This window comes from Macrobrachium rosenbergii, chromosome 3 (assembly GCF_040412425.1).
Source record: "Macrobrachium rosenbergii isolate ZJJX-2024 chromosome 3, ASM4041242v1, whole genome shotgun sequence".
NCBI lineage: Eukaryota > Metazoa > Arthropoda > Malacostraca > Decapoda > Palaemonidae > Macrobrachium > Macrobrachium rosenbergii.
In genome coordinates this window covers 83,989,249-84,007,456 of record NC_089743.1, presented here as the reverse complement: position 1 = coordinate 84,007,456, position 18,208 = coordinate 83,989,249, and the positions used below count along the sequence as shown (strand labels likewise).

Sequence of the window (18,208 nt, the reverse complement as noted above, 5' to 3'; positions counted from 1 at the left end):
TTAACATCCTAATTGGTATCATAATTTATTTTTATTTGCATGCAATGAAATTGTGTACAATAAATTTTTAATCGAAAACAAAATCTTGTGATTCGAATAGTTTGTGTGCATAGGTCTACATGTAGCCTGTGCTTTACCAGATTTCATTTTCATGGTATAATATATGATTCAGAGTTTGCAGAGCATGTAATATTTCAAATATTAACCTACTCACGTAATTACATGCAAGAAGTTATTAAACCTTTTATTCATACTTGCATAGCCAGAAGTCTTTTTTTTGTTTGTCTACAATGAGATAAAACATAATTACTGAAAGCCTATCATTCATTTGTGTTCAATCTGAGTAGACTGTCTGATACAAGCTCATCTTACATGTGCTAGCATTGGTATACAATATTATCAATACAAATTGATACGAGTGGCCATCCGGAACATAACTCATTTGTAAGTTGGGTAATGACTGTAGTTCCCAAATTATCAAGATGTAATTTTATCATCATGTAATGTGGATCCACCCAAAGAGTTACTAGCAATGTTGAACAAATGTAAACAAGTAGATCATGTACTATATATATCAGACAACAACAGTGCGATTCAGTATATGTAATACATATTTTTCTTCTCAGGTTGTTTCTGGAGGAGTTGCCTGTAACCAGTACATCAGAAGAGCATTATCATTGTTGTGCTCTGAGATGGGTTATAGACTTGTATGTCCACCACCAAAACTGTGCACAGATAATGGAATTATGATTGCATGGAATGGAATGGAAAGATGGAAGACCAAAACTGGCATATTGTATAACAAGGATGACATAGAAGCAGTCAAATTTCAGCCAAAGTAAGTTTCTCAGTATTTTTGTTAAAGAATGGTAAACAGATGCATAACAAGAGCATGAAAGTTAATACTGTGTATTTTTAGCTCAAATGATTAGTCCACACAATATAGCATGGTCAAGTTCACTGTTATTAAGCTACATAGTATAAAATTCCAATTGCAAGATTACAAATTTTATTGTGTAAACATAGTAAAAAAATTGCTAACACACATTTATATGAAAACCATATGTAAATATGAAGTAAAGATGAAGTGTGGTAAGGTCTACAGTATGTGTAATTGTATTTATTATTATTCATTTCCCATTTTACATTACAGTTGCATCGAGTTTTTGCGAGTAATTTTAATGGAAATTCTGAAGGATTCATACCTTAAAATCTACTATCTTCTAATGAACAAGGCATATTATCTACATCATTAATATTTAAAGTTCTTAGCAATCTTTGTATAATTAAATGCAATTTTACCTAATATTTGCAAGTATTTGAGAGTAATTTTTGGGGTATGTGCTTTTTAGAGGGAAAATCAAAATAAATTCAAGACCATGAATTAATTTATGGATATTTAGAGTATCAGTGGGTTAATGGTCAGATTCTACAATTAAGTATTAATTATATTACTGTACTATAAACTTTTAAATTCCAGTTTTTGTTTGTTAAGTTTATATATAAGTAGATCTTTCACGAGTCTTGTAAGAGACTACATTCAGACTGCAGTGTTTTAACATAATCAACTAATTTTTTAACTTTGCTCTGATATAATCCCAGAATCCTACCTTTTAACAAGTCTTACTAAATTCTTTTTTTTTTTTATTAAGGGCAGTAATATTAATCTTGTAAAAATTTTTAAAAATCATTTAATTTGTTATTTCTTTTGTGACATTATTATAACAGTTTTGCTGATAACATTGTCAAAAATTTCATGATACAAGTTTTTATTAATATTTGAGGTCGCTGAACTATTAGTTTATAGTGTAGGAATTATCTACTTCTAATTATTAACAATATCAAGAACAATAATAATAGCATGTTTAGTAGGATGTCTTTCAAAATGTTCTTTTCATATTTTTGTTGTGATGCTATTACCAAAATTATAATTATTATTATTACAAAGATTCCTGTGATTATTAACCCTTAAGGGGTGGGCTAAATATATATTAAACACACCCCAGGACTGGGCAAACTTTAAGGTTGACCAATTTAAGAAAAAAAAAAAAACTCATCAGTGGAAAAAGCAAGATATGCAAATGCACATGGTGTAAGAAAAAAAATTCTAAAAATTTTTCCCTACCTTCCACGTGAAGTTGAAAGTGACCATTTACAACCCTGTGTAGGGCCTCTTTTACAAGACACTTGTAAAAATATGCAAATTTTACAAAGTTATACATGTTTTTTCTAATAAATTATTTTATTTTGTAAAATTATAATTGCAGCTCACACATTATCATAACATATAAGAACTAAAATCTGTAACAAATTCTGAGTACTGTATAGTTGTAAAATATTCACGAGATTTACTGAGAAGGGGAGATGCAGTAACTTTTTGTGAGGTATACATTTTTCTAATATTTCTTTGCAAAGTTGCAGTTATAGCTGACATACTATCATAAAAGATAAGAACTAAAACCAACAGCAATCCCTGGGTATATTTATGAGCAACAAACAAAAGGGTCATGGATGGAGGCAACATTCCCTATCAAGCCTCATGGCACACTAATCCCCCCCCCCATCCTGTGCTTAGCTACACAGTTGCCTTAAGTAATTTATTGACCATTGTAGTGCTATGAACATCTTTCCTGCTAAATTCATCCAAATTGTATGGCGTGTAATATTAATACTCATGTGAGTTATATAGCCCATCCATCACTCAAAACCTGCTATAGATACTCATATGATGATGCCCATCCATTAAAGGTTAATTCTAAAGTGAAAAGGGGAACCAGTTTGCTTTACATATTTCATCCCACTTAAATATTTCATCCCACTTAAACTACATTTAAACAAAAAGGTAATTCCTGTTGTTTTACATATAGATACATTATTATAATCATTAGCATATCCAATAACTGAGATAGCTGGACATGTTTTGCATCTTTTATCTTTATACTTTTTGTAGGTAAATATTAGGTGGGGTTAGAGAAATTTATATAAGTTACAGAATGCTATATGTATCAATGAAGACACTAACAAAGCTAAATAAAAGGATATCAACAGTAATTTGAACTGAGTACTAGTAGGCTCAGAAGTTAAAGAATAGAGGAGAAAAGAACCAGTGGCCACATTAAAGCAACACAAACTAATGAAGTTCATGAGCATTATGAGAATTAACTAGTTAACTATCGTATGCACAGTGGCAAGCCAACATTAGTAATCAGTGCCATACAAGTTACTGTATATATATTTTGTTAAGAGATTGCATGATAAAATATAGTGTTTATTTTCAAAAATCTTATCTTTAGTAATTCTTTCCTAATCTGCTTCTTTTCCATTAGATGCCCAATAGGAGAAGATTTAACCGATGACGTCCGCAGTCTAGGAATCAAGATAAAAAGATGGGTTAAATTCAGATGAAATTAATGATATACTGTCTAGACAATTGTCAGCTATCTTACTGCAATCCAGCTGCAGTGGTAGATATCTGTTCTCAAGTTTTGATGCAAAATGTATTGTATTTTTTTGTGTATATTTTAGACTTTATTTTGCATGTTATTGTTATGTTGTAAAAAATATAGAAATTACATTTAGTAGTCAAGTTTTATAAAAACAGTGTAAGAAAAAAATTACATTACAGTTACAGTTATGGTTAGCTACATTGGCATTTTCAAATTGAAGATAAATTACATTGAAAATTTCCTTTTAAAGTTCTAAATTCGAGCTAAATTGCTAGATGTGGCAAGAAATATTTATTATATTGCTAAAGAAACTGAGGTAGTGACTGCAGAGGAAAACTTGTGGAAAAAATCTCATGCATGTATTGAATACAAAACTCATAACCCCTAGGTCATTTCTGTTGTTAAAGCTTACCTTTATTTTGTGTCTAAACACTGCTGAATCTCCACTTCAGAGTTCTGGACATTTTCTCTTGGATTCATTGGTCTGGTTAAACTGCTTATGAAAAACAACAGCATGTTACTTACTTATGACATTTTTTCCATATACAGACTCGCCACTGTATGACTTGACTTTATCAAGTGTGGTTGATAAGCAAGGGACAGGCTCTTACCATTACTGTACTAGTAGTTGGTTTGTGTCAACCATCTTTAGATCTTGTTTTAATGTCAACTTTGCAGCATTTGTAACATTTTTAATAAGCAGAACCCAAAGGGTCTGTGTTGGTGGCCAGTATAGTAGCTTTAGTAATATCATTTCAGGTGTTCCTCAAGGTAGTGTTCTTGGACCTTCGCCATTTACTATCTGTCCTAGTGACATGTTGCAAGATTTGGAGAACTAACTGATTGCATATGCAAATGCTGCTACTCTTCTAGCTGCTGTCCCTTTTCCATGCCTTAGGTCTGTAATTGAAGAATCCTTGAGTAGAGATCTGAAAAGTATTCATGAGTGGAGTAGGCTTTGGGGCATGGAGCTTAACCCTTCTAAAACTTAAAGTATGAATAATCGATCTAGAACGCTTTTGCCTTTGCATCCTGATTTATATTTAAATGGTGTTTTAGAATGTTTTTGGAAGAAACTATCATATCCAAGTTTTCTTCCTTGTTTAGAGTACTGCTCTGCAGTGTGGTCCTCTGGTGCTGACTCTAGCTCGAACTCTTGGATAGAGCTAAGTCATCAGTCAAGTTTATTTTGCCAACTCTTAACATTGACTTGTGACTTAGACGTAAAGTGAGATCATTGTTTGTGGCATAAAAATATACTACAATGACAGACATCCTCTACGGTCTTCTTTACCTAACCTAGTTGTTTTTTCTCGCAACACTAGGCAGGCTGCTGCTGTAGTGTGGTGTTTGCTAGCATCAGGTTTAATACTGCTCAGTATGCTAAGAGTTTTCTCTTGGCTGTAATGAAAATGTGGAACAGTTTACCTAGTGCAGTTGTGTTATCTTCTGATCTCTAAATATTTACATGAGGAGCAAATTCATTCCTACTCTCTGCAGACATCTCCTGAATTTTATGTGTATCAGTTTTATTTTATGTTCTCTCATATTTATTTGTATATCCCCTTTTCTTATAACTTGTCCGTCTTTGTTGGTTGATTTCCCTTTCGAGCCCTCTTGTGTGTATAGTCTGTTGACTCTGTCCATAAGGGTTTTCAGCTGAAGATTTATAGATAGAAAGTGAGCTCTCGTGTTTATGGCAAGTCAAAGCTATTCAGCATGTTTGCCTGGTGTAAGAGTTGTCCCTCCTATATCCATGATTCTTCAGTCACATGGAGAGGAGTTTGCATGATCCACTCAGTAAGGAAGATCATTGTAGACAGGTGAGGAGAGAGAGACTTCTCATTATCACTCCACAAGGTCACACAGAGAGAGGTTTGTGCAACCTGCTTGGTGTATGGTTCACACAGCCAATTCACTAGTTGCTTACCCAGTCTTTGGGTCGGTTTGGCTCTTGCAGTGGGGAAGCTTTTCCTTCCTCGCCTTTGTTTGGAGGATTTTCGGGATGAACCTGCATAATTTCCATGCTCAAGACTTGCACTCTCCAGAGCATGCATGATTCAAGCAGTCCTTCACCAGGAAGGGTTGTGATCTGCATGGAAGGTAGGGGAATTCAAGGAACGGTGCCAGCTTGTTCCTCTTCATAATTGGTTTTAGTCAGTAACATACAAGAGGGTTGCAGTGTTTAAGACAACAGGGTTCTGACAGCAACTCCGCCACAGCTCATACCTTCTCCGTTGAAAGATTTGTCTGGTTTGGGATTGAGTTTGCAAGGTCCTGGGATGCAGAGTTCTGTTGGGTCTTCTCCTTTGGTTGAGGGAGGAGTAGTATGGGCCTCCAAGGATTGGATGGGACGAAGTGGTCCCATATTTCCAGATTTCTTGCAGATTTCACAGGATTTGCAATTCTTGGTGTTTCATTTATCATAAAAGAAATACCCTAGGGAGGCGACTGCAACTTTGTTCATGTCCTCGATCTCATATATGTACATACTCCAGAGGCACTTCCTAGGCTCATTCCATACTCACTGTGTGGTGTTTGGAGAAGGTTGATGCCCTGCTCTATGGATCGGGAGGTGCCTTTGTATCCAGTGGGTTATGCAAACTTCTTCCTGCTTTCATGCCAAGTGTTCACACCGAAGGTGGCAGAGGTGACTCCTTTGGCGAGGTTTGAAGCTGCCTGTGGGCTGTTTATTGGTCTCCCATTCTTAAAGGTTATTTCCAAACATAAAGGCTAGGGTTTGCCTTTACATTGTTTATCAAATTGGGTTAGCCCTCTCCTCTTCAGTGGAGTAATCTGTTCTTTAAACATTGAACAGTCTCATTCTCGCGGAACTTCAGTCCCAAGTGACCTACTGTGTGTTCTTGTGCTTGAGCACTACAAGGTATTTATCAGTGCTATTCCACTGTTGAATAGCCTTTACCCTTGGACTGTTCTTTACCGGCCTTGCTGTACAATTGGGGAAGCCCTTTGGCTTGCCGCAAGGAATCTGACTTTTGGCAGGGAAAAGATCACTCGTAAATTCCATCATTCCTCAGTAGGAATGGTAGCTAAAGTCTAATCTCTTTTGACAAGAGATCTGAGAGTTTCCTGATTCTTCCCATGAATCTGAGATGGAGATGCAGATGGGATACTGCTTTGCCAGCCTGTGCTTTTCAGTAATGTCTAAGGTTATCCACTCCCTGGGTTTGGAGCGTTTTCTTCTTTCATTAGTACTGATTAGCACTAGAAAAGAGTTTTCTAGGAACCCTTTCTTTTGACTTTGCCTCTCTTGTTCTCCTTGGTCCCAGAATTTGTAACCAAGATGAAAATTCCTCAGGTCCAAACCCAAGGTTTGATTTTCCTGATTTTCTCTCTTTGATAATTCCTTGATGGAGAGAAAGACAAAATGCTGATATGCCCAGTTTACGCCCTACTCGTAACTTGAGAAAGAAGAAGAATTCCAGATCAGAGTGCAAACGCCTTTTTGTAAGTACAGGACATCACAGGAAGGAGGTATCCAAACACAACCACCTTCAGGCTACAGGAGATAATGTTCACGCCTAGAGTCCCCTAATAGTGCTGAGGACCCTTCAACTTGCCCACAAGCTCATGACATTATAGGCATTGGGGCCCTCTCTCAATCTCCGGAAGAATTAATTGGTCCAATAGGCAATGAGAGCAGCAGTGGCACTGTCAGATTACCTTCACCTTTGGTGGTGGCTCAACATGTAGTGTTACTAATGGAAACCTCCAGGTATCCTAAGCTCATCTGATTGCTTTGGCTAGTGTGTGTGTGCAGCTCCTGAGGGGAAAGATTGTGTGTGCACTGATCCATTTCTCTCCCACAACTCGAGTTTGGGTAATTAATGCTACGAGCCCCTTTTCTTCTAATCTAGAATGCAAGCTCTTGTTCTCTCCTTCTATAACAAGGTGGGGGTAAGGCAAGGTAGAGCCTTTTATCTATAATAAATGCCAGAGAAGTAGCAATGTCCTTCCCTCTGAGTGGCACAAGCAGAACAACAGTGCCCTGCCCTCCAGATTGGTTCCCGTTTTCTACAAGGTGGCACTCAACTTCATTCACAAAGGTGCTTGGCCCTACCTGCAGGAACTAACTTCCTCCTAAGTGGTCTCTCCATATCAGAAAGGTGTAGTGTTTGGATCCCTTTAGGAATAAATGCCAAATTTGTAAAATAATTTGTATTTTTTCTAGGTATGAAAAACGTAGCCTTTTATATTGAAGGTAACCAACCTCGTCCACCTTGCTTCGTTGCTTTTCCTCAGCTTTTTATTTTGAATATGGGCTGAACATTGGTTAATGGTTGAGAATGGGTATCCCCTTTTCCCCCCATGTCCACCTGGGCACCACACTTGTTTAGTCAGTACATAGCCGGTCCACTGTATGCAAGAAAGGATACTTGTATGAAAAATTACAAATTTTTAATTAATTTGTATTTTTCCTAACATACAAACCTGAGGTTTTTACATACGGATAACTTTCAGCAAAGCTGGAAAGTCCGGCCGTTAAACTTTTGCAAGGGAGTTGTGGTAACAATTACCAATGGTAGGGCCAGAAGTACTGCCCACCCAACTGGTATGCATTCAATCTCTTCAGTTTACCCTTTGGCCCAGGTAAAAGAATGAGGGGTGGTAAGAGGTGGGCCTTTTATGAAATGACTTTAGGTTTGTATATTAGGAAAAATACAAATTAATTAAAAATTTGTCATTTGTTCCTACACGAATACACCCCTTAGTCTTCACATATGGAGACCTACTATTGGAGGGAGGATTCCAAGTAATTCTCCGAACTGACTGGTAGTTCGGCTCACCTGGTATTTTCCTCCTTGTCATGAAAGAGCAAAGGAGAGATACCATATCTCTGATCTGTTGAACATGTTTGATGTTCAACTGCCAGACTTCTGGGCACTTCGAATCAAAGGAAAGTGTGAAAACCCTTGATTCGAAGGTACGGATGAACCCACAGTGTCAAAGACTATTTAGTTAAAAATAACCAACTGGCTTGCCCATAGTCAGTCCTTCTCCCTCCTTGCTAGAGAGAAGGTAGGAAATGCATCTATTAATCCAAACAAAACTGGGTTATAGATTGGATGCTCAGTCATGCAGATCACATGCATGCACACAGTCTATCTCATGACGGCTTGTTCACTCTTCCTCTGTCCACTGGAAGAGGATGGAAAACAGGAGGAAGGTAGGAAGCCAGTCCCGCCCACACCTTCTCCCTGTAGTCGCACACCTTAGCGAGATGCAACATGTCCCAAGAACTGGGTAAACTATATGACTTACTGAGCATCCACCAAGGGTCCAAGGACCCATGGGCAATAACTCAAGGCAAAGATAAGAATGTGAACTGCACAATTACATTCTATCCCAGTACTCAAACTACATGTCCTTCCTGAATGTGACAGACATATGGATGACTTTGCCTTCTAGAGATCTTACCCAAAACATACTGATGTCCAGTAGGAAGTTCACAGTACACTCGGTTGATCAGTTCTTTAGCTAGAGAAAGGATCCCTTGGCCATCGTTTCTCGGGCAGCTCGAATTTAACCAACTAGTCGTTAGCTTTGGGTTGCATGACTAGAATATGGGGGTAACACAGAAGTCACACTGTCTTTGGTGCAACAGGACCATCGAAGGAAAATGATCAATCTAACTTCAAAGGTGATTGGTTAGATTGATCACCTTCGAATATGCAGAATAAGCAGATCTGAACAGAGCCAACAACAGGAAATCGAGAGAAGAAAGATCACTCTTCTTTTGAGGTTCAGTGAGAACCAGAAGCCAAGATCAACCATCCTATCTCTTGACTTCATCGAAAAAATGCCATCTCGCTTTTGATTCCTTGTTGGCCATCATACCGGAAGTACTTTTGTCTGTCCGAGTACTACCACTGTCGCAGGCCTGACATGTAAGGACACTAGGACCTTTGGGGACCATGTTGGTATGGTGTCTTCGTTATCATACTGAGGATTGTAAGCAGTGATTACTGCCTACGTCTCCCACTCCTCACAGGAGTAACGTAACAGCACGAGGACCAAGGAAAGGGGCTCCATACACCCCCCATAGACTGAAAATAAGTTTGTAGAACTTAGTCTCCAGATCAGTTGATAGATGTATCTGTTCAGACAAGAAACTAAGGTATTTATCAATATGTGTCTGATATCATTCCTTTCCCCTTTAGCTAGAGAGAGGAAGGGTATGCCACAACGTACATTTGTGTATAAAACAAAATGTTATATCAGTTGGAATACTTCAATCACATGTATTTTAGTATTTTATATGTCCAACATCTGGTAGGTCTTATCGTCTTACCCATCCCAGTAGAGAAGAAGGCAACTAGAAAAGAAAGAGATCAGTGTCTCGATCAATTCCACTGTCCTTATGAGTAAGATCTCGTCAACACTAGAGGTTAAAGTGGTTTAACATAGCTAAGAACCATCATTCAAAATTCCATGAACATAAAAGTCCTTCTTGTATGCACGTTATTGGTATTAAAACCGATCTGGTAGTAGAAACTGATAAGGGAAAGTAGGCATGCTCAAACACTTCACATTGCCAAAGAAGTGGAACTCCTGTACCCTTGCATAGGAATAGACTCCAGTGACGGAACTTATCTGACATACATCCCTCACCCTGGAACGTGTCTTGACGTGTTGAGCATGCTTCTGCAACCCCACTCATCAGCACTGTATACAGAAAAGATAGGATAACTCCAGGGGATGTCCTATGATAAGATATTCTATCTAGAACATCCTAAGTACTCTACTGTCAACTTGTGCACTGTCAACAGAAATGTCTTAATACAGTACTGTCAATGGAATGTGCATCGTCAACAGAAGAGACATCCCATGAGGAGATCCCCTATGATAGTGTAAGTTCAGTAAGCTACTCAAAAGAGGAGTGGCCCCATGATGATAGGACCCCCCCTCCCTTTATCTTGACTAAGGAACCACCATGGTGCTATTCCTGAGCAATGTTATGTAAAGCTTAAAGACTGATCTAATGCTTGTAGGCACAAGAACTAGGATATATAAGGTTAGGCTAAGATGGGAACTGTATCCAACCTAACCTAACCCATTCCCAAACTCTCGAAGAATGGGAAAATCATCTTGTAGAAGTCACAAACCCAAAGAGCATGCTCCAGGATAGAACTAGGTAAGCTAAGCTAAGAAGTAAGCCACTAAACCTAACCCCACTGGACGAGCTACACAATTTGTTGAACAGCCACCACCAGACCTGATGAAAAAGTGTCCAAGGACCTGTGGACAAAGTTCAGGTAGAAGGAAGTGAAAGTACGACGCAAACATGATTTCATGGAAACACGAACGTGTGTAGAAAAGTCTCGACCACGCACGTGTCCAGGTATTCCAGACTCTCGGACTCGACTCAGTAGGGTCACGGACAGATATGTAATCCGGGAGAAGAAAACGTTTCCACACTTTCTCCGTGATACAAAGGACTACAGACATATGTTCCTTCATCCCCAATATCATGTCCAAGGCCGAGTGATGAGGACTTTCTAGAAAAACATCAATAGGAATCCTGCCAAATTTCAAAGGGAGAAGTTCTATATGGATGGTGACTAACGTCACGGACGTCCAAACATCAAGTCGACAATGGGCCCAGGGTGGAAACACGTCGATGGACGTGCAGAATCCCTCACATACATCAAAGGAAAGTGCATCATTCCTTTGGCTGGACGTCCTTAAACATGGGAAGACAAATGTTGAACATATCTGAAACTATGGTGACTACGTCATGAACGTGCAAGAGTTGAGGCGAAAAAGCTTATGCTGTGAACACTTCCCCAAACGTCCAGAATCTCCCACGTCCAATGAAAGAAAGTGCATCAACTCTCTGGCTAGACCCTCTGCTAGAATCTCCTTGGCTGCTGCTATCTTGAACCATCTGGTGAGAATTGTTGGCTCGGAGTTCCGAAGAAAACCGAGTTCCTGACTTCAAGGTGAACCCCTGGCCAAAGCCAAACATTCGAGACAAGCATGCTCCAAGTCTTGGATTTCCGAAGAAACCTAAGAACTCAGAAGGAGTTACAGAGTCATGTACAGCATGAACGTCGGTTGTTCCCTCTACCCAAGTGTCCGTAGAAATATGGGCGGAGGAGATACTAGTTTCAGGAATATTCCTGGAACTAGTATTGGTGACACTAGTTTCAGGAATATTCTCGGAACTAGTATCAGTGACACAGGATACCTCTTCAACTTGCCATATCTGAGGAAAACCATGCACCTGGTGCTCAGAGTTGCAGGCTCTCAGAGAGACACCCACGTCCGTAGGCAAGGGAGAGCGCCGAAAGAAAAAGGTGAAGACAACGATGGCAAAAGGATTCTCTTCTTCAATTTCCATTGCAACCAGAGGGCCTCATCACAGTACACGTACGTGAAGAAACAGTGAAGAGTTCCCAAAAACCCCCAATGTCTGAGATGGTGGAAGATGGGTCGTACTTCTCCTGAAAGACCGAGCCGATCGATCTAAACTACGTCAGAGGAATCGGCTGATGAGGTGATAAGAACTAGCCATGATGTCACACTCGCATCCGTGACGTCACCGGAGCAGACGACTCTTACAAAAGCAGAAATTACTACAAGAAGGGCAGGTTTAATCATACTTTAATAAAGTTGTGATGATAAAATAAGTTTATTTCATACATATGATAAAAGGGAACCAAAGTGAAGGGCCTTGGATGACGAAACATCGGACAGAAGATGAGAAGTCACAGAAGCAGATGAAGGCTACATCAGAGAAGCAGTCTGTCTAAGATTGGTACCCCTGAATGACGACGTAAACTGCGCATCTAAGCCTGGAAAAGAAGAATAAAATGGAATTGCCCCAACCGACCCAGGAGGGGAACAACCCCTAGAAGTCACCATGTAGATGGGGCTCCCAGGCTCTGAAAGGAACATACTGCCGTCAGATCTGGCTTGAGTCCAAACTTCCACCACCGAACTAACGAGTTGAACGAAGTACACCAATACATGAAGGGTTTGTATTCATGTAGGAACAAGTTATGATTTGTATGCCTAGGTAATGTGCAAATTACTTTCAGAATTTGGCATTCCTCGTATTGGAATATATAAAATTTTAAACTGTAAATACCTTAGATCTTCAACTCCATATTGGATCATAATTGATTGTATCTGAAGCTTTTTTCATACTGAAAATTTTAGGTGCACACCATCTTTCAAGGCAAGATTCAGATCCCACTGAAGATTTTTCAAAATAAAATAATTCTACATTTAAGTAAGGTATTAAAACTTTTTTATTAGTATTCAATACAGCTAGCAGTTGAAACTAAGATATAATCTTGTCATTAACTGACAAAAATATTTATTCTATTTTATTTATTTTAAAATTACATATTTATTGATGAACATGATTAAAATACAAAGAACACATAAAATGTCACACTAATTAAAAATGCTTTATATCTGAAAATTTAAATCTGTACAGTGTAACAATTAGGCACCGCGCAACATGCATATTCAAACATAAAATAGTGACAAACTTATGTACACAGTCAAACAGGGGTTAAAAATCTGTCATCTAATGGTCTACTAGATTTTGTTAGTTACCAACAGTGTCAATGAGTCAAACATGAGTCAAACATTTCTTGGATAACCAGAACTAGGGAAAATCTAATTTTCAAAATTGCTTCCCCTCAAGGTAACTGCAATGAATACTGAATCAAAAAAGTAGTACAGTGATATAATGCTTGCACTTTTATGTAGAGATATTTGCTCCCAATAAACAAGACTTTACTCGTGAATAAAAAAAAGTCCGTCTAAACACAATCCACACATGCCTGCTTATTTGGTAGTATTTAGTAATATTTACAAAACAGCATAACAAAGGTTCTTCAACCAAAAACTAAAATATAAATACTGTACCATGAATCAGCCCTTACTCATGCAGTTTAGAACTGTACCAGAAATTTTTCACTGGTTTAGTAGAAAATGTGCCCTTATCACCTTTACCCATTATCACTTGAGTTACTCAGTTTTCCTATCTTTCTTTCCCTCTTCATCTGCACCTGGAAAATAAGTGAATATTACTGTTAAAATGTTTGATAAAATCAGCCTCCATAGATTATCATAACATTTACATTACAGTGCTCCCCAACTTTTTCGCAGGGCTAGGTTCCAGAACCCTCCGCGGAAATGCAAAATCCCATCTAAGAACGCTTATAACTGCTTATAACCACCAAATACCCTGTACCCCTTAAACTAAAATGCTTATAACTGGATATTTTAAAAGTTCTCTGCCTAATTTAGTAGTTCAAACAAAAATATACCTTAAATTATCATACTGAAACAATTTAATATTAATTCAAACAAAAATACACTCCAAACCATCATTCCAAAGCATCCTAAGTCATCTTAGATTAGTACCCTTTTACAACTGTTATTCTTATGTATATACACCCACTAAAATGCTTGTAACAGTGATTTACTAATTTTAAAATAATAATAATGTAAACAAAGCAAAATATCTATAAAATGTTTCATACAAATTCAATAAATCTGTCTTACAGAACATTCGGCAACTAATCAAGTTACCCTGTATACATATGCATAGCTGTTTTCTTGCATAGTACTTGAAGTCGTCCCGTTTTCTTTATATATTGGTAAAAATTATTCAGATTATCACAAATTCACTTTTTTTTGTAAAGCAACACTGTTTATTCGCTAATTTTTGTATTTTTTCATATCGTGTTCATGACTAAATACAGATTTGTATGATAAAAATAATTTACAGTGTACAGTACTTGTAATGTGGTAATGTAAGCACATTCCAAGTTGGGTCTCAGACTGAGCATAAGTGTAATCTCTCTCTCTCTCTCCTAAGGGTAATATAAGATGTATTTGAAATATTACTGTAAAGTGTTTTGGATGATAGAGCATATTGTACAATATTTAAAATATTCGCTAATTATTTTAATTTAGTTTCCAGTCTGCTTTCACTGGAAAATTTAATGAAAATGATTAGCGAATATCCAAAAACACTTTACAGTAATACCATTTCAAATAAATCTAACATTACCTTTATAAAGAGAGAGAGAGAGAGAGAGAGAGAGAGAGAGAGAGAGAGAGAGAGAGAGAGAGAGAGAGAGAGCATACACTTTATGCTCAGTCCAGCCCAACCTGAAAATGAGTTTAACTTTTTAATGACAGGCATCATCAAATGAGTATCTGTTACAGGTTTTGAGTGATGGACAGACTAACTCATATGAGTACTAATACTATGTGCCATATGATTTGGATGAATTTAGCAGGAAAGATGTTCAGAGCACTTCAATGGTCCATAAATGACTAATGGCAACTGGAGTAGCTTACCACAGGACAGAGGGGGATCAGTATGCCTTGAGATTTGATGGGGGGGAATGTACTGCCCCTCTCTATCCCATGACGTCTTTTATGTTCATTTGCTTATAAATATACCCAGGGATTGCTGTTGGTTTTAGTTCTTATCCTTAATGATAGTATGTCAGCTGTAATTGTTTTTTCTATAATTGTAATTTTGCAAAAGCAAAAAAAAAAAGTGTAAAGAAATATTAGAAAAAACATGTATACCTCAAAAAGTTACTGCATCTCCCCATCTCAGTAAATCTCATAAATATTTTACAACAAATACACTCAGAATTTGTTACTGATTTTAGTTCTTATCTGTTATGATGTGTGAGCTGTAATTATAATTTTACAAAGTAAAATAAAATTTGAGAAACATGTATAACTTGGTAAAATTAGCATATAAAAATGAGTGACTTGTCAAAGAGGCCCACACAGGGTTGTAAAACTTCACTTTCAACTCCCCGTGGAAGGTCAGGAAAAATGTTTTAAAATTTTTTTCATACACCATGTGCATTTGCATATCTTCCTCTTTCCATTGATGTGTTTTTTCTTAAACTGGCCAACCTTAAAGTTTGCCCGATCTGGGGGGTATGCTTAATATATATTTAGCCTGTCCCTTAAGGGTTAAAGATACATAACTGTACAACATGTAAACATTACTATACTACATTGTAAGTACACTGTAAATTATTTTTATCATAAAAATCTTTATTTAGTCATGAACACAAAGTGAAAAAATACAGTAATTAGTGAATAAATAGTGTTGCTCTATGAAAAAAAAGCGAATTAGTGATAATTTTAGAGATATGGTCCATAGAAAAAATCCACAAATTGGTGAAAGTTCCCGCAGAAGAGTGAAAGATATGTTCCACAAAAATGAAGCGCGAAAAAGCGGGATAGCACTGCAAGTCTTGCTGATCAATTTAATCAGTCCACAACTACCATCTTATAAATATAAAAAATTTTTAATGGGTATACAAACCAGACTTTTAAATGAGTAACTTTCAGTGCAAACTGTACACTGGCCAAAACTTGTTAACAAGGTGGTTATCCAGGTGCTAATAGGTGGAGATAGGAGTGAGTGGTGGCTAATAGGTGGAGATAGGAGTGAGTGGGGAAGTATCCCTCACTCACTTACTGTCACACTCACTTTTCCTTCAGTTCCAGGGACTGAGTGGGGAAGCTGAGGTGCGACTAAATATAAAGGGCTCCAATTTTTATGACTAGGAAAAATACAAATTATTTAAAATTTATTTGTTCCTACAGGAATACAAACCATCACCTTTTAAACAGACTTATTACATAGGTGGGAAAAAAGTCAAGTATATCTTAGTTTAACCAGACCACTGAGCTGATTAACAACTCTCCTAGGGCTGGCCCAATTGGTTACCTAGCAACGGGACCTACAGCTTATTGTGGAATCTGAACCACATTATAACGAGAAATGAATTTCTATCACCAGAAATAAATTCCTCTAATTCCTCGTTAGCCAGCCGAGATCAGTTCTTTTCAACTAAGTGGAGTTGATAACCACTATGGAATTACCATGTTCCTGGGTGCATTGCAAGTGAGAGAGGTCATGTCTCTTGAACCCTTAGCAGTCTGACAAAATCATTGGCCATAGCAGTAAGCCCCTGGGCCTGAGTGCCTCTTCCAAGGCAAGAAAGGATTACCCAAGTAAGGAACCATTCACAGAACCAAGACATCTGCCACAGAGGACCATGTTAGAAGGCAATTTGGTCCTCATAAAACCGAGAATTGAGTGCTTGACTGAACTCGACCTCGTCCCCTCTCCCCCTTGTTCTAAGAAAGGACGAGGGAGACCCTCCGAGTCAATACCTTTACCTTGCCCAATCCAGTGTGTACTTCATCCTTGATGCTGCTCTCACAAGAAGGAAAAATTATAAGATGGAATCAAGTCATTTCACTTCCACTCCCAAACTTACACCAGGCTTAGGTACTTAGGACAAGATACTAACCATCTCCAAAAGAGAGTTCAGGTGACTACACAACAGGTTTGACATCCATCAAAGGTCCCGAGAAGAAAATAAGTTCTTTGTATTTTGAGTGATATCCCTTTGGTAGAATGAGGAACATTTTCTGTCAGACGCTCACCCTCATTACCTGGAAACCCGAAAGATTCAACTGAACAGTGAGGGATGGATGAGGGTTGATTCCCTTCCCTTGAAAAGGGAATCGACCCCTTCCTAGAGGAGATGACAATCTGCATAATCCATTAGAAACCAAAAGAAATTATTTCAAGCAAACTCATCTCAGTGCTAATTTTACTAATGAAAGAAGGAACCACTCCTATTTCAGGAGATCATAACTTCAAATAATTTTGAAAAACCCTGGCCGGCAATGTAGTACCTCTTCTGGATTTGCACCTTAGATTCAAATGGAGGAGTTGAGGAAACTCTCAATATAACTTCAAATAATATTGAAAACCCCAGGCCAGCAAAGTAGTACCTCATCTGGATCTCCATCTTAGATTCAAATGGAAGAGTTGAGGAAACTCTCAATCTTTCATCAAAAGAGACAAGACTTTGAGCTACCATCCCTACTGAGGAACAATGGAATGAGCAAGATCCTTCACCTACCAAAAGCCAAATGTAATATGACAAGCCACAAAACTTCCATAAATCGTGCAAGTTACATTTTTGGTAGAATACATTAGGCTACACTTAATGGAACCGAATTTCATTTCATTATATTCCACTGATGATGCATATTACATGTAAGTTTGTTTAGAAAGGTCACATCATACCCAAGTATATAAAGTAATTGATCATCTTCATCCACAATAAAACATCTGAATGCATGGGCCTTCCTAGATGTTTTTCATCCAAATATGAGTAAATTTGCAAATAGACAAAAAAATTATATTTTCATAATAAAAATTTTTATATACTCACCAAGTAATTACATAGCTATAGTTTCTAACTCGCGCAGCAGCTTTTATTTGAAAAATCGCAGTAGCGCTTCAATCGTTTTCGTGTAGGTGACAAGCTCCGCGCACCACCAGGAACACTAGAAACAACTTGGTAGATAGCCTCATAGTATTTGTGCTCTTATGTCCAACCGAGGGCAGGGTGGGCGGGCACAGATTCTGTAATTACTTGGTAGGTATATATGAAACTTAATTTTATTATGAAAATGATAAGTAACTTACCAAGTAATTACATGGCTGAGCCCATATTGAAAGGAGGGTGGGATACATGGACATATTCTACTTAAAAACATTAAGGCATGGTAATGACTTTGAAATAGAAAAATTGCTAGCATTGAAGAAGTGCTCATCATTTCCTTATGTGGTAAGAGAGCTACTGCAGGTGAATATTGCCTCTGGTTGATGCTCATCTTAACCTGTACTGGCATGGTGGTAAAGTCATGGG

The 18,208-nt window shown here is 37.8% G+C and overlaps 2 protein-coding genes across 8 annotated transcripts in view; one reads left to right on the top strand and one right to left on the bottom strand.

The window, feature by feature from the left end:
* Tcs4 (Threonyl-carbamoyl synthesis 4) overlaps window positions 1-14,914 on the top strand; it is a 48,133-nt gene extending 33,219 nt beyond the window's left edge. For 3 of the 7 annotated variants that reach the window (XM_067083665.1, XM_067083668.1, XM_067083671.1), the window contains exons 9-10: window positions 627-838; window positions 1,154-1,981. In XM_067083665.1, coding sequence (XP_066939766.1) covers window positions 627-838; window positions 1,154-1,256 — 315 coding nt within the window. In that variant the 3' untranslated portion in view covers window positions 1,257-1,981. Of the gene's footprint in view, window positions 1-626; window positions 839-1,153; window positions 1,982-3,326; window positions 3,837-14,663 lie in introns of those variants that run through there. The other 4 variants (XM_067083686.1, XM_067083680.1, XR_010849622.1 and 1 more) reach the window with 3 other exon arrangements.
* The window catches only part of LOC136851641 (androgen-induced gene 1 protein-like), a 136,747-nt gene continuing 131,330 nt past the window's right edge, over window positions 12,792-18,208 (bottom strand). Inside the window, exon 8 of the mRNA XM_067126042.1 lies at window positions 12,792-13,495. Within this exon, the coding sequence (XP_066982143.1) occupies window positions 13,455-13,495 (41 nt within the window). The 3' untranslated portion in view covers window positions 12,792-13,454. The remainder of the gene's footprint in view (window positions 13,496-18,208) is intronic.